This window comes from Merops nubicus, unplaced genomic scaffold (assembly GCF_000691845.1).
Source record: "Merops nubicus isolate BGI_N331 unplaced genomic scaffold, ASM69184v1 scaffold48122, whole genome shotgun sequence".
NCBI lineage: Eukaryota > Metazoa > Chordata > Aves > Coraciiformes > Meropidae > Merops > Merops nubicus.
The window spans coordinates 1-15,859 of record NW_008596501.1 but is presented as its reverse complement, the minus strand read 5'-3'; the positions used below and the strand labels follow the sequence as shown (position 1 = coordinate 15,859).

The 15,859-nt window shown below is 54.9% G+C and overlaps 1 protein-coding gene across 1 annotated transcript in view; it reads left to right on the top strand.

Annotated features, from left to right (window-relative positions):
* LOC103769209 (agrin-like) overlaps positions 1–10,113 on the top strand; it is a gene marked incomplete at its 5' end in the record, with an annotated part of 10,788 nt that extends 675 nt beyond the window's left edge. The window contains 7 exons of the mRNA XM_008936386.1: positions 510–521; positions 1,355–1,471; positions 1,964–2,153; positions 2,776–2,863; positions 7,211–7,435; positions 8,040–8,143; positions 9,594–10,113. Of these exons, the coding sequence (XP_008934634.1) occupies positions 510–521; positions 1,355–1,471; positions 1,964–2,153; positions 2,776–2,863; positions 7,211–7,435; positions 8,040–8,143; positions 9,594–9,751 (894 nt within the window). The remainder of the gene's footprint in view (positions 1–509; positions 522–1,354; positions 1,472–1,963; positions 2,154–2,775; positions 2,864–7,210; positions 7,436–8,039; positions 8,144–9,593) is intronic.
* Between the last annotated feature and the right edge of the window lie 5,746 nt (positions 10,114–15,859).

Here is a 15,859-nt window from a genome sequence, read left to right as displayed (position 1 = left end):
GACTCCCCCAGTGGCTTCTCCCCCGTTTCCAGGCAGTTTCCCTTCCTGAGCACTGTCTCCCCTGTGCTTCTGTCTCTGCACAAATAGCCCTTCCCTGGGCTCTCGTGGCAGGGCCACTAGCCTTCCTTTCACCTGCCTTTCGTGGGGAGGCTGAGAATGCAGAAAAAGCCCCAGCTAATCCTTAACACCCCCCGAGAAGTGCAGCACGAGGACCATGCAGCATCCCTGCCACAGAAGGGATTCCTTCCTCCCCTCACTCTCATCTCTTGGAGCTTCTCTCCATGTGAAGGTTGCCCCTGGCTGCCAGGGGGTGGCTGTGGCCCCTCCTGTGCCCTCTGCAGCTCCCCTGCCCCTTCCCTGGCTACCTGGGCACCGGTTGCAGCCGTGGTCTTGCAGCCCTGCATGTTACGACGTTAGCCACTGATCTCCCTTTTCTCTTTTCTCTCTTTCTCTTTCTCCTCCTTTGGTTTTCATTTGTATTTTTCCCTCCCCTGCTGTCTGGATCCCAGAAATCCCGTAAGGTAAAGATAAGTATCACCCCCTGCACCTCCATCTCATCTGCCATCAGCCCTGTTGTTCTTCCTCTCGTTCTCCATTCAGATCTCAGTGTTTCACCCACTCCCCTTCCCCTCCGACCAAGCAGCTTTAGGACCTCTGTAGATTAGAGACACATTGATTTCCTTCCCCCTCATTAATTCCCAGCCAGCTGTTCCCTTTTGTTTTGGAAGCCTTTCAATTAATCTGGTCATGTTCCTCGTGTTAACTCCACGAAGCATTAGCTAGTGATTCACATAACTGCATCCTTGCCTCGGTGCTGTGCCCCTGGCTCCATCCCTGGTGCTCAGGAGGGGACCTCGCTCCTCTTGGGTGCCCAGTGGTCCCTGAAGACTCACCTGGGACCTCCCACCCTGTGCAGCTTTCTCCTCCAAACCCACAACCACGTGAGATGCAGGAGAACCTCCTCTAGCCAGGAGACCCCTCTCCATTTGCTGTAGGGGACCTGTAGCAGCAGATGGACCCAAGCTGAGTCCCTCCAGCCTGTGTTTGGGTTGAGATATGAGCCCTGGTGAGACCAAAACAATATTTTACTCGGTTTTGGGGGCTACCTAAAACCAGAGACCTCCACTCCTGAGAGGGTTTGAACAGCAGCTCCCCAAAATGAAATCCACAGGAAATCTCCTCCTTGTGTGCCCGCTGGCAGGCAAGACCTCACAGCCTGGCACGAGGGGGTTCTCTGGAGGCCCCTTTCCCCCAGCACCTGGTGCACAGCTCCGTTGGTGCCAGGCTTCAACCTATCCAGCTCAGGGATAGCCTGACATCTTCTCCATCTCATCTTCTCCCCTTTCCTCCCCAGGTGCCTCACACCTTCCTGAACCTGAAGGAGCCCTTTTATGTGGGAGGAGCTCCCGATTTCAGCAAGCTGGCAAGAGCAGCTGCCATCTCCACCAGCTTTGATGGAGCTGTGCAGAGGGTAAGACCCCAAAAAATCCTTCCCTGAAAGGGTTGTCAAGCCCTGGAATGGGCTACCCAGGGCAGTGGTGGAGTCTCCATCCCTGGAGGGGTTTCCAAGCCGTGGAGATGTGGTGCTGAGGGACACGGGTCAGTGGGGACCTGGTGGTGCTGGAGGAATGGTTGGACTTCTAGAATCACAGAAAGTTTGGGTTGGAAGGGACCTCCAAAGGTCATCTAGTCCAACCCCTCTGCTATAAGCAGGGACATCTGCAACTAGGTCAACCTGCTCAGGGCCTCATCCAGCCTGATCTTGAATGTCTCCAGGGATGGGGCCTCCACCACCTCTCTGGGCAACCTATTCCAATGATCAATCACCCTCACATTAAAGAACTTTTTCCTAAATCTCCCCTTTTCTAGCTTAAATCCCTTACCCCTTGTCCTGTCTTGATGATCCTCAAGCTCTCTTCCAACCAAAAACCATCCTGTGCCACCTCTTGCTTGTATCTGCTAGATCTCTGTCAAGGGGGTGCCCGTGCTGAAGGAGCAGAACATCCGCCGTGCCGTGGAGATCTCCCCCTTCCGAGGCCACCCCTGCACCCAGAAACCCAACCCCTGCCAGAACGGGGGCACCTGCAGCCCCCGCCTGCAGAGCTACGAGTGTGCCTGCCAGAGGGGCTTCTCTGGGGCCCACTGTGAGAAAGGTGAGGCCCCCCCAGGCCACTCTGCCCGGGGGTGAGCTGGTGGCAGCCAGCCCGGGGTCTGGCCCTGCTCCTGGCTGCCTGGAGGGCTCCAGATGTGGAGTTTTCAGGGCTGTGCTGTCTCTCTGGGGTGCAGGCATTGTGCTGCAGGGCTGATGCCCACGGGTGGTCACCCAGTCACCTCCTCCCCTCAGTGCACTCTGATCCTGTCTCTTGTGTGCTTGCCTGAGGCAGGGAAACGTGGTTGGTGCTGTGGCAGCTTCCCCTGGAGGGCCTGAGCTGTTGCTGTCTCCAGATCAGGGTTTCCTTCCTACTGCCTCCCTGATTTTAGCACTGGAGCTCAGGTTCCTCCTCAACCTCAGCCAGCAAACCAACGAGGCTGCAGATTTCCTGGTGGTTAGCTGCAAAACAGGGAGATGATCCAAACTTCCAGGCTGTAAAACCCCAGCAAACCTTTCCAGGAGCTTGCTTAGAGTGCCCTAGCACTGCCATGCCCCAAGGGGTGGCAGGTTTGTCCATGCCTTCATCCTCTTAGGAGTGCTCAGGGCAAAGGGGGGGTTCCCTAGTCCCCAAACAGACAGACCATGCTACATTGCTGACAGCTCTTCTTTCTTCCCACCTCCAGTGATCATTGAGAAGGCTGCTGGAGATGCAGAGGCCATTGCTTTTGATGGTAGGACATACATGGAGTACCACAACGCCGTGACAAAGAGGTAACCAGGCTGCTGAGCTGAACCAAGGTCAACACCAGGAGTCAGGGCTGGTAGCAGGAGGAAGAGCTAGGGACAAAGCCCAACAGAGTGCTCAAAGAGGGGCAAAACCAGCTGGAGCCATGAGCAGTTGCTTCCAGCCCACACCTCTGAAGCTGCCTTGTTGGCTTTCCCCACGAGGACGTTGCCTGGCCAACTTCAGGTCTGGGTGCTCTCATTCTGCAGAGTTGGGAACACCTCCTGGCTTAGCACAGCCTGGTTTGGGGGTGGGCTGAAGCTGGCTGAGAGTGAACCCAACCAAGATGGGTCTTGTGGCCGCTGCCCTGCTCCTGGTTGGTGCCTTTCTTTGCCCACGTGCTCAGGGATGGGCTGGGTGAGCTGTGCCTGTGGTTTAATTCATGTCTCTCTCCCAGCTCCTTTGTCTCCCAGGCTGTTTGTGCAGCAAGGGTTGGTTCTGGTTTCTCCAGCATCTCCTGGACCCTCACCCCATGGGCTAGGGGTGGTTCTGTGCTCTCTGTGGCTGTCTTGCTCCCTGGGGCTTCTCTCTTGAGACAAGCAGAGCCCACTACACAGCTGCTGGCTGAGCTCCTCTGGGCTGGATGTTTCTCCTGCAGGAGACTCTTCATCTGCTGTGATGATGGTCTGGCTCAGAACCCTTCCTCAGCACTGCTGAGGTTCATCCCAGCTCCACAGCACTAGGACAGGGTGTTGCACTGGGCTCCATCCATCTGCCTCTTACACCCTCAGACTCCCTGTTACCCTGTCTGGGGAGGGCATCTGTCTCGAGCTGTTGTTTGTCAGTCAGTCTGTCTGTCTGTCTCTTCTCAATGTCCTTGTTTCTTTGTTTTCAAGCCACCTGACCAATGAGATCCCAGCGTAAGTACAGCCCTCCCCACCACCCAGCTCCTCCCCACAGCCATCTGCCCTCCACCATGGTCCCACTGCCACCCCAGCCACCAGAGAGGAGAGCAGGGTGGGAGGAACATTGGGCACTGTCCCAGGGCTGTGCCATGGGCTGGAGTTCCCATTTCAGGGGGAGGGGGACACAGGTACTGACTTAGGAGGAGCAGCTGAGGGGACTGGAGCAAAGGAGGCTCAGAGGAGACCTGGTTTTCCACAGCTCCCTGACAGGAGCTTGGAGCCAGATGGGAGTTGTGCTCTGCTCCCAAGGAACAAGCAATAGGACAAGAGGAAGCAGCCTCAAGTTGTGCCAGGGTTGGACATGAGGAAGAATTTCTTCCCCTTGAGGTTTCTCCAGGCTGCCCAGGGCAGTGCTGGAGTCCCCATCCCTGGAGGGGTTTCCAAGCCATGTAAATGTGCTGCTGAGGGACACAGGGCAGTGGGGACCTGGCAGGGCTGGGTCAACACTTGGATGTGGTCATCTTAAAAGTCTCTTCCAACCAAAACAATTCTCTGATCCTGTGAGTGCAGCTCTGGCAGCTGCAGAGGGGCCCAAAATGCAGCTGAGGTGCAGCAGGAGCTGTGCTGCCAGGCTCTGCTGCACTCAGGGTCCCAGCAGCACATGAGGCAGCTTTAGCAGATGAGGAAGGGAGTTAAAAACCCCAGATTTTTCCCCTAAAAAAACCCTGTCCATCTGCTGCCTGTCTGTCTTGGTGAGCAGCAGGAGTAGAGGAGAGCCCCTGCTTCATGCAGTGGTGTTCCCCACTGCGTGGAGGAGAGTTTGAGGGTTACCTGCCTTGTCCCATCCCCATTTCACCTCATTTTCTGCAGGCTGGGCTCTGGCAGAGGCTGGGGAGGCTGAGTTGCATGCGTGCATGCCAACACCTGGGAGACACAGAGCACATCAGCTGCTGGTTCACAAGTTTGGGCGTTGCTCTGGTGTCTTGGAGAGAGCTTTCTAGGAGCCAAGCATCCTCCCAAGCCAGACAGTGCCCTACAGCAATGAGAGGCGTGTAGCTGCCTCTGCCACATCCAGCTCTCCCTCTGCACACACATGAGCCACGTCCCTCCAGCTGCCACCTCTGTGTCCTGCCTTTCCCAGTGCTCTGCCAAGGGAAGTTCACCATTCCCAGCCTCCTCCCTGCTTGAGCCAGCCTATTTTGGCTGGGCGTGCCCCATCCTGCAAGCTCTTAGCTCTGCTCCCCAGATCCCTCTGCTGGGATTTGGCAGCAGCACCCACTGGCCCTTGCCAGGGCTGAAGGACCCATCGGGCTGCCCATAAAAGTAGATTCTTCTGCCTCCAGGCAGATGCCAGGGTGTGCCTTGGGCAGGATGAACACTCCAAGTGCTTCTCTGGGCTCTGCTGGCCACGACATGCCCACACATCTTTCTTTGTACATTTCTGTACACACATCTCCTCAGGAGCCCCAGAGGCTTGCAGGCAGTGCCAGCAGGACAGCTGTAGCCTTGGGTTTCCCCTTCTCCATCCACACCCCACCACCCAATGCCCCAGGGCTGACTCAGAGGCCTTAAATGTCGATTCAGCTCCCTGCCCAGATGGGAGCCCACTCTGCAGCCCCCCAAAGAACCAGCCCGAGACCTGCTGCAGGGTTGCTCAGGGTGCTCGTGCAAGGCCATGGGTGAAAAACTCCTTTCTTTCAGCAGTGCTGCCCACTGTCCCATCCTGGGACACATCCCAGCAGAGCAGCATGGCATGCAGGTAGCTGTGACCCAGGAGAGCATTGCAGAGACCCTCCACCACTAGCCCAGGGCTGCATTGGCTCCTGGGCATTGCAGAGACCCTGCACCGTTAGCTCAGGGCTGCATTGACTCCTTGGCATTGCAGAGACCCTGCACCAGGAGCTCAGGGCTGCATTGGCTCCTGGGCACTGCAGAGACCCTGCCCCACAAGCTCAGGGCTGCACTGACTCCTGGGCACTGCAGAGACCCTGCACCAGGAGCTCAGGGCTGCATTGACTCCTTGACTCACTGTGGCTGAGCAACAACTTTGCAAGCTCACCTCGTTGGCTTGAGGAAACTCAACCCTGAGATGGTGGCTGAAGCTTTTCCTGCTCATGCTGGGCAGGCTCCTCAGCTCGGGTGTTGTGCAGGGTGAGGAGCTGAGGCTGCTGAGCCGGGGGGAGGGCAGGGAAGGGTCTCATCTCCTCTGCTGCCCGCTGCTTATTGCACCCTCCCCTCTCTTCCTGCACCTAAGTCCTGAAGCTCTGGACCACCCTGTGGAGCCCAGGTGAGTCCGTGCCAGGCTTGCAGCTCTTGTCTCGTGCTCTGCTGTGGCTGCCTCAGCATGTCTCTGTCTGTGTGTGTCCCAGGGGTCCCTACCTGTGGCTTTTTATTGACAAGGGATACAGCTCTGGGGGTGGTGAGAGGGAACTCTGTCCTCCCAGCACGGGCAGAGCAGCTCCTCTGCAGCTCTGGCCCTCGCTCCTGGGGGACCCCAGCAGCACATAGCTCTGGGGGAGAGCAGAGGCTGAGCTACTCTGGGAGCACAGCCCTCCTCCAGCCCTCTGGACAGTGTCCCTTGGGAATGAAAAGCTGTCTGTGGTGTCTGGTCTGTGTGTGCACGTGTCAGCAGTGTCTCAGCATCCCAGGAGAGCAGGGGATGACTCCACGTGGCAACGTGACCTGTTGCCAAGACCCTTTTGCCTGTTCCAAAAGAGACTGAGCAAAGATGGAGATGCTCATGTGGGGCAATCTTGTCCTTCCTTCATTCCTCCCTTGGGAAAAGACACGGTGCCTAGGAAGAGGAAGGTTCTGTTGCCTCTGTGGACAGTCTCCAGCCAGCCAGACTGGGCCTGTTCCACCAGCCCATGGAGCAGACCTCTTCCTACAGCACCTGCATATGAGGAGACAAAGCCAAGACTTGTGTGTCACACCTTGCAGGGGTTGACATGTCTGAACCTCGTGCTCCACAGAGGGCACCAACAAGGGGCACGAGCCCCAGGTTGTGTCTTTGGAGGTTCAAGCTGAACACTGGGGGAAACATCCCCAGGTAAACTGTGCAGCCCTTGCCCAGGCCAGCAGGAAGGTGGTTCCAGTGCTGATGTTGCCAGGCTGAGCAGGGCAGAGCCACTCAGTGCTGCCCTCATCTAGCACTGGCAATAGTCCTGCTCTGAGTGGAGCTGGGTTAGAGACCTCCAGAGGGCTGTCGCTTTGACCCTGTGGCCCAGTTCAGAGCTTTCCATCTGCTCAGCCCATGCACCACAGGCCTCCTGAGCAGGCCTGGGGTATTGCCAAGGCTGTGACCCCTCAAGTACAGGAGGTAGGGGCCAAGACCCCACGTGTAGCCTGACGCCAAGGGTCGGTTGAGTGGTATCCTCGGCAGGTGAGCTAGTTGGCTGGGAAGAGAGGAGGCTGCTCTGAGGAGCTGGCTGGCTGCCTGTTGCTTTGGTAGCCGTGTTTTTACCTCTGCTCTGCCTCTTCCCCGTGCAGCGAGAAGGCCTTGCAATCAAACCACTTTGAGCTGAGCATCAAAACAGAAGCCACGCAGGGGCTGATCCTGTGGAGCGGGAAGGGGCTGGAGCGGTCGGACTACATCGCCCTCGCCGTGGTGGATGGCTTTGTACAGATGACCTATGACCTGGGCTCCAAACCCGTCGTCCTACGGTCCACGGTCCCCGTCAACACCAACCAGTGGATCCACATCAAAGCCTACAGGTGAGGGGACCAGCGGGAGGGCAGAGCAGGACCGTGGTGGGTTGCCCCAGCTGTGGTCCAAGGTGCCCAAGTCACGGCCGTGGCTCCGTGCCCTGTGATCCCCAAGGGTCACTCCTCTCCTTGGATAATCATAGAGAGGCATGTGGGCAGTGCCATGCAGGGGGGGTGCATGCTGGGACACGCCTGGAAATGTCAAAGGGGCAGGCTGGAGGAGGTAGGAGAGGTCCATGCCTTTTCTTTTAGCTGGCTGAGGGTTGACATTCTGCTGGCTGGAGCCCGACCCATCCCTTTTATTTTTATTGGTGGTGGGAGTGGTGAGGAGGTCACGCGGCCGGCGTGCCAGGGATGCCTGCTGGGGGGTTTGGAGGGCACAGGAGGAGGAGGAAGCTGTGGCCACGGGATGCCCAGGGGATGCTGGAGGGCAGAGCTCGCTGCCAGCCACGTGCTGCTGTGCTCCACAGCCTAAAGCTCTGCTCCCCGCTCCTCTCCAGGTGGAGAAGGGCTGACAGTGCCCAAATTCGTGTAAAGCTTTGGGTAGCTCTGGGTTTTTTCCTCCAAGGTTGCTAATCATCACCTGTTTCTTCTTCCCTCCCTCTGGGAGCAGGGTACAGAGAGAAGGTTCCCTTCAAGTTGGCAACGAAGCGCCCATCGCTGGCTCTTCTCCACTGGGTGCCACACAGCTGGACACAGATGGGGCCCTGTGGCTGGGTGAGTTGGTGTGGAAAGGGTTAAACCCCCCCACCCCCCTTGCTGAGGGGCTCAGAGCTGGGGCCACCATCTTGATGCCCCCTCACTTGTTTCGGTGGGATGCTTTTGCCTCCCTGGAGGCTTTGACAAGTTGGTCCTAGAAAGTCCCTACCTATCAGGGCAGGATGCTGGGGGCAGCTGAGGGATGAGCTGGGCTTTACCAAGTGCCACTCCTTGCCCCATCCCCTGAAGAGAGCTGTTAGCTACAGCTCTGGAGCCCTACACTGATGGCATGGACCATCCTCCCCCTCTTCAAACTGGGAGTGCTCCCACTTGACAAACTCCCTCCTGTAAAAGAGCCTCTGGCAGTTGATGAGCCTCCCAAAAGTTACTTGCCTGGGTAACCCTGGTTCCCAAAGATGAAGTGGCTGAATTGAGAGAAGGACACTTCAGTCTGGGCATATGTGCTTTATTTGCACAGCAGAAGAAGCTGATGGGCCCAAATGTGCCCATGTGTGCAGTACAGTCACCTCTTTTTGGGTTGACATTTTGATCCTGCAAACAGAGCTGGGCCCATTGGATCTATCTCACACTGCCTGTGGCAGCTCTGTCAGCACAGGCAGAGGCCACGTGTGTCCTGGAGCAGCTCAAATCAGCAAGAAATCCACCCAGAAACATAGGACAGTTGTGCTTCAATACCACCAGTACTACTCTGAGCTAAGAGGATAGTGAAATCCTTTTTGGAGCCTGAAGGGCTGGAGGAAGGATGCCCAGCAACAGGGGATGCTGTAGGTCCTGGGCTTTCTTTGTCCCCTGAGGAACTCCCATGGTTCAGCTCTCCATCACCCAGCTTAGGACTGGGTTTCTCCTCAGGGAGGTGCTTTTCAGAAGCATTTGTTCTTATCTTCCTAGTCTAAGGCTGTAGTTTCAGGTCTAACCTGACTTATAAGAATTCACATTCGAAAACGGAGCCTTCCCTCTGCAAAGACAGTGTCCTAGAGGCCCCTTCTCCTTCTGAAATCAACCCAGAAGTTATGTGGAAAGCAGAATTTTTCCAGGAGAAGCTTTTGTTTGGCTTCCCAGCTGGCTCTCCCAAAGGTTTTGTTTGCAATCAGCCTTTTGTAATTTCAGGTCCTGGAATGAGCCATAGTTGACGTTTCAAAAACCGAAATAAATTTCCATTTGAATTCGGGACCAATCACCAAAGAAATGAATTATTTTAAATTGAACTGGTATTTTAGAATGGAAGATACCAGTTTAAGTGTCTTCAGGAAACCTGTTTGCATAGGTTGGAACAGGCATTTTTTCTGAGGAAAGCAGAAATAAATACTGGCCAGGAAAGAGGTTGTTCCCTGGAGCTGAGGAGAGGTTCCCAGCAGTGCCTCCACCACGTGTGATGCTACCTGGAGCAGGCTGCTGACCCACGGGGCCCTTTCTCCTCCCACCCAACCTTCTGTGCTCTCTCTTGCAGGGGGACTGGAGAAGCTGAGCGTGGCTCACAAGCTGCCCAAGGCCTACAGCACAGGCTTTATTGGCTGCATAAGGGACGTGGTTGTCGACCGCCAAGAACTGCATCTGGTGGAGGACGCTTTAAACAACCCCACGATATTACACTGCTCAGCCAAATAGACCCCCAGGGACCCTTCTTCTCCTTCCCTCCCTCCTGCCTATTGCTGTAATTATTTTCTATTTTTGTAAACTTATTGCTTTTTATATTTTTGGGGGGGGGGAGGGGGGAAAGGGAGGGGAGGAAACACCTTTTTCTGTTGGGTTATTTGTTCGGTTGCAGTCTATCCAGGTCAGTCAGACTCAGCAGCAACAAAGAACAAACCTTGAACCAAGTCTCCGAGAAGTGACAGAAGAACTTCCCCGTTGCACCTGCGTTGTAAATCTGATTCATACTTGAAGCTTCTTTTTGGGTTATATTTTTTGTTTTCCCCCTCTCCTTACTTGGGTTCTTGGGTTGTCGAAAGGATGCTGGTGCTGGCCAGACGTGTGGCCTTCGTGGATCCCCTGCCTTGCCATCACAGGCCTGGCTCCTCTGCAGCACTGGCAGAGCAGGGAAGTGGGGATTGCCACCCTGCTTTTTGGGGCTTGGCTCTGGCAAGCCTTCTCCTGGCCCTGTGTTCACCCTAGCACTCTCCTCCCCTCCCCCCCTCCCGCTTCCTCTCACTGTAATTTATGTGTGTAAGAATCTCAAGTGCTTTTCTCCTTTATGCTCTGTTAAAATCAGGGATGCCATGCACTGGAAGAGAGACCAAGGTCTGCTCTGAGCAGGCAGAAAAGCATTGCTCTTTGGTTGTCTTATGACTCTTTGCTGGACTGAGAGGTGCTGTGGGGGAAACGTTGATTTCTCTGTTGACTCTCCTCCTCCTCCTCCTCCTCTTGGACATGTGCAGAAGCAGCTGTGAAACCTCATTTCCACGCTTTGTGTTTATCCAGCCATGTCCTAACCACCTGCTTGCCCTGGCTGCTCTTCCCAAGAGCTTCTGTGCACCAAGCCTTGCCCTCCCGTGCACCAGTGAGAACCTGCAGCACGTCTTCAAGAGCTGGAAGTGCTCTCCCTCTTCCAGCCCTGTCAAATGGGCTGTGAGGGCACGGGGACTGGGTCCCTTTTCACTTTAAAAAAAAAAAAAGTCTGTTGGATGTGTCCTTCTGTGACCCATCTCTGTTTTCCAGCCTCCAGGCATGACTTGTCCTCTGTCTGCCATAAGGAGACAGCTGGCCAGCGTGTGAATCTCTCTAGAGCTTGTTGTTGGAGCCTCTCCCATGAAGAGAAATCAGAGGTTTACCTTTGAGTTTTTGCAATGCAGGGTCTTCCACGCCATGCTCAAAGCTCCTCTGGATGCTGCCAGCCCAGCAGCAGCAGCTCCAATGGGAACAGGACGTGAGTCCACTGCCCAGGCAGTAGGGTCTGGGGAGGAGGGTTTTTAAGTATTTTCTTCCTCCTTGCAAATCTTGAAAGCAAATACTGTGGTGCCAGTTACAAAGCCAGTATGTGTGTGTGTGTGTCTGGATGAATGTTGGTGTGTCTGTGAGTGTCTGTCAACCAACCCACGTCTGTGTGCAAACCCCAAATCTCCTGGAAGCAGGAGAACGACGATCGCATTGCGGCTGTGAAAGAAATGACCGTTCAGGTTCCTTCTCCATGGGAAGAATTTACTGATGCTGTGTAGCATCTACGTCCCTTTCCACCGCTGGGACACAACTGTGTGTCCCTTTCCCACCCTGAGATGGCAGCTGGCATGGCTCTGTGTAGAACCAGCTTGATGGAGCCTACAGGATTCAGCTGAAGGATCCCGCCGAGTACCATGCGTTAATTAGTATCTTGGGTGCCATCAGTTTGCAGTTTTACCCTAAATTTCTAGCACGCCTCGTGGTGTACCCTCACAAAGTAGTACACCCTTTAAAAATGTTGGTTCTTGGCACTAAATTTTGAGCCAGGAGAAGCCAAATGCCTTTTCTCAGGGTGAGCTCTGAACACAGACGTAACAAAGGGGAAGAACTTAGCATAAAACCACTTGGGTTTCTTTTTTCTTTCTTTTCTTAAATTAAATCCACCCCTCCCCAAATCTACGCCTCATCTATTGACATTCCTCTGCAAACCCAGTGGTGAAATATTTCACGGGGGGCTGTGCCCTCTGTGGAATGGAGCCTCTGATGTGTGTGGCTGTGGGTGGCTTGTGCGTGTGGCGATACCACATTTTAAGTGGCTAGTGTATATATAAATTGTGGGTCCTGGTGGGGAGTACTGTGGCTGTGTTGGGAGAGGGATGGGGTGCTGTAGTTTGGTGACGAGGTGTAGCTGGGGGCTGACTAGGACTGCAGGCTGGGGTGGGAGGGGAGGGAAGTGCAAGACCCTCGACCTGAGTTTTGGGAACGTGGGCGATGCGACTGCGTTGGCCGAGACCAAGAGCTGGAGGAGCCAACTCCAGAGGGAGAGGGGTGTGCACAGAGGAAGCTGCTACGTTTCTAGAATGCCACTGATAGGAAGCCAGGGTCACTGCAAAAAAAAAACCCAATAAAATCAACTTAAACAAAAACTCTGTCTGCTTTTGCTGGGGCTTGGAAATGCCTTAAAACAGGACCTTGAGTCCTCGTCGTCGAGCATCTTGAACCAAGGTCAGATTCAGCAGTGCTCCCAAGGGGCTGTGCACTTAACTTTGGCTTTATTTTTAATAACATTTATAACATGTATGTACAAAAAAAAAACAAAAAGGAAAAAAAAAAAGACATTGAGGTTTGTTATTTTTCTTTTTTTTTTTTTTTTAAAAAAAAAAGATGTCTATGTGGCTTCATTTATAGGGTAAATTAATGACCATTGTGAACTGCTGTATGAATTCTGAAGGGCAATGCACAGTAGAGGAGCAGCATGATATAACCATTACTAACTTGTGTCTTTCGTCAATCACCATGAAATAAAGTTTGGAAACTATTCAAGATGTTTTTAAGGGGCCTGTTGCTTTTTTTTTTTAAATGCTTTCTGGAGCGTGTGCCTCACCCTGGTCTATGTCCATCTCCTGGGCAGATGGGGTGTGGAGTCCAAGTGGTGCCTCCATCCTGTTTCCATGAGAACCAGAGTGCCTGGTGTGTCTTCTAAAAGGAGCTTTTTCAGGAATGTCAACCTCAATCCTACCCACCCAATGTCTGCAGGAGGAAGACTCCTGTGTGCCTTTACTTCCCCTCTGTGCCCATCTGATTGCACCTACTCAAGTATCCACTAGTTTTTCCTCCTTTGGTGGTCGTGCTTTTATCACCTCTCCATAGGCAGCAGTTTCAAGAGAGGTTTTGTGTCCTGCTGACATCACACCATGTCCACAAGCCTCAAGTGATGCTTCTGTGGCCTGCTTCTCCCTGGTGGCAGCAGCTTCCCCTGTAAACTCAGGAGCCCTGGAATGGCAGTCACAAGAATGCCAGCAGGATGTGGTTGGAGATGTACCAGCATCTACGTTGCTCCTCTCAGCAGGTCTTTCTGATGAGGCCTTTCTGATCTCTGCAGCTTCACCTTTCTGCAGGAGAAGAAGGTGGGAGGTGGAGAATTTCCTCGAAGCAAGAGCTCACGTTCAGCTGAGTGAAGTGAGAAAGGAACGGGGGTTTCCTGCCATTTGGGTGGCAGCTAATTTAGCCAAGGGAGGCCTTTGGATGCCCCTTTGATTGGTGGCTGCACCAGCTCAGTAGGAACTGGCTTTTCAATGGACAATGAGACGCCGAAGACTCACAATGGGAAACAATGAGGCCAGTGTCTGAGCAGCCACAGGGGTTGCACAACTCCCAACTGGGGCCATGTTTTGCTCAAGATCAGCCTCCTGGTGCAGCATCTTCTTGACAATGACCTTATTATGCCACAACAGGCACGGGCTTGCAAAGCCAGTGCCTCTTTGACAGGCGTTTCGCCAGCTCGCTGCGAAGCAGTGGGAGAAAAAGCTGTCCTTGTCTTGGCCAGAAGGAGAAGCTGAGCTCTGGCAGCTGGATGGAGGGTTTTTGCTACTAAAGGCTAGGAAAAAAACCCCCGTTGTGAGGGGAAAGAGGAAGGAAAGAAGGACAGGAGCCACACTGAGGGCACGCTTGGGCAGGCAGCAAGCATGACTCAGGGGAATGGCCTGGCCACGTTTTTTTGGCAGCCCTTGCTCTGTGAGCAGCCTGCTCAGGGCTCTGAGGAACACGGCGTGTCTGCCCAGGCTGTGAAGGCAAAGGGGCAATATCTTCCAGGAGGAGAAGGGAGTTGGGGTTGGATGGGCTTCCCCATCCTCAGCGTGCTCTGGCAGCAGCCTCGGGGAACAGCCAACCCTGGCAGCCCTTTGGGAGCCTCTCTGTGCTAAAGAGCTTCAGCCCAGGGCTAACAGCAGCTTGCTCCATTCTTCTGAAACCTCTGAGCTGAGGCTGCAACCCACCTTCTCCTCCTCTCTGGGCCAGCTCTGCCAGGGACACAGCAGCCTGGCTGCTTCCCCATTTCTGGGGCACACAGCAGAGGAGGTCCACAAAGATCTGCCCTTGCTGGGGCAAGTGTAGCAGGGCAGAGCCCAGCTAGTGTTAGAGCCTCTCCCAGCTGAGACCGAGCAGGTTAGAGGGCAGGGGGGGTCAGATGGACATCTATGGCCACAGGGAGGTTCTGCTGCAGCAGGTCTGAGGGACTAGCACCATCCCCACACTGACAAAATGGGATGTTGTAGCTGCAGAGATCTCCTGGGCCAGAGCCTGGCTTTCTCTGCTTTGTACTTCTGTGGGCTGAAGAGGAGGCAGGACAGCTACGAGCTCACAGGAGAGCCCCATTTTCACCAGCTATCTGCAGCTGCACAGCCTAGAAAGCAGAAGAGAGGGGGGGAGATCTGTCCCAGACGTTTCCTTTGGATCTGTTTTGAACCAAGAAGTTGAACAGCAGCCCCTCCCCGACCACGTGCAGCGCCCTGAGGAAGGGTCTTGTGCCACCCCCCTCCACCCTACGAGAGGGGCACGCACAGAAGCCACCGTCTGGTCTCTCACAATGAACCCTCAGTGCTGTGAAAGAAGGTCCCAGTAACCAGAGGCCTCGGTGGAGGGGGAAAGGAGGAAGGAGAGGCCAGGGGGTCACAGTTCTCAGGGTTGCTCTTTGGCCTCTGTGGTCCTCCTTGCCCCGTGAGCAATCCGGTGGCATGCAGGGGAGCCGGCAGCCCTCCTGGCTGAGGCATGAGCTGCTCCTGCTGCCAGCTCCCCGGGTAGTCCCCGAATAGACACGGAATTCGCTGAGTCTTATTATAGTCATAAAACTGCTATTTTTGCCACTACGGGTAGACGGGGCGGGGGCTCGCTGGCTCGAGCCTGGCTCTTTCTCTCCTTTGGACAGCTGGCTTTGTTTTCTCACCCAGCATTCATGAAAGGTGCCAGATTCAGGGCATTTCTTGGGGTTGATTTCTGTCTTTTATGTGAAGCAACATGTATTTGACATTGGGTTTATTAAAGGGCTCTGGATTTCCTCTGCAGCTGGCAAAACGTGCTCTGTGGAGCGTGCAGCACGCCTGGAGCACACCTGACCCCAGCTTACCCCAGGGGGAGATTTGGGTGTCGCCATCCCCAGCTCTCCAGAGATGATGGGATGGGAGCTGGGGGGGAATCTGTGGCCTCCTGGTTCCAAAGTGGCCCCTGAGCTGGGGGCATTTAGGGATAACGGCCAATGTGTTGGTGTGGGGTAGTGGAAACAACCTTTTTAGCAGGGCCTGTTGCAACAGGGCAAGGGGCTGATGGTTTTAAACTAAAAGAGGGAGATTTAGGCTAGATATAAAAGCAAATTTGTTACACTGAGGGTGGTGAGCCCCTGGCCCAGGCTGCCCAGAGAGGTGGTGGCTGCCCCATCCCTGGAACCATCCCAGGGGAGGTTGGGTGGGGCTCTGAGCACCCTGCTCTAGCTGCAGATGTCCCTGCTTAGTGCAGGGGGTTGGACTAGGTGACCTTTAAAGGTCTTTTCCAACCCAAACCACCCCATGATTCAAGGCTTCTATGACTGTGGGGCTGAGCCTCGGCAGACTCAGACGCTCAGTGACTCGGTGGCTCGCCTCGTAGCAGGGCTCTCAAGTCTTTCTGAGTTCACCACCACCACCTCAGACCTTCCAGAGCTTAGACCCACCGGGTGTGGAGCCGAAGCGGCTGCTGGCGAGAGAACTCCCCGCCCGTCGAGGAGCGCGGAGGTGCCACGCGTGGAGCACATCGCTGCCGGGCTGCCCCGGGGGGTGGCCCCGGGGGGGGTGTGAGGACAGCGGGAGGCTG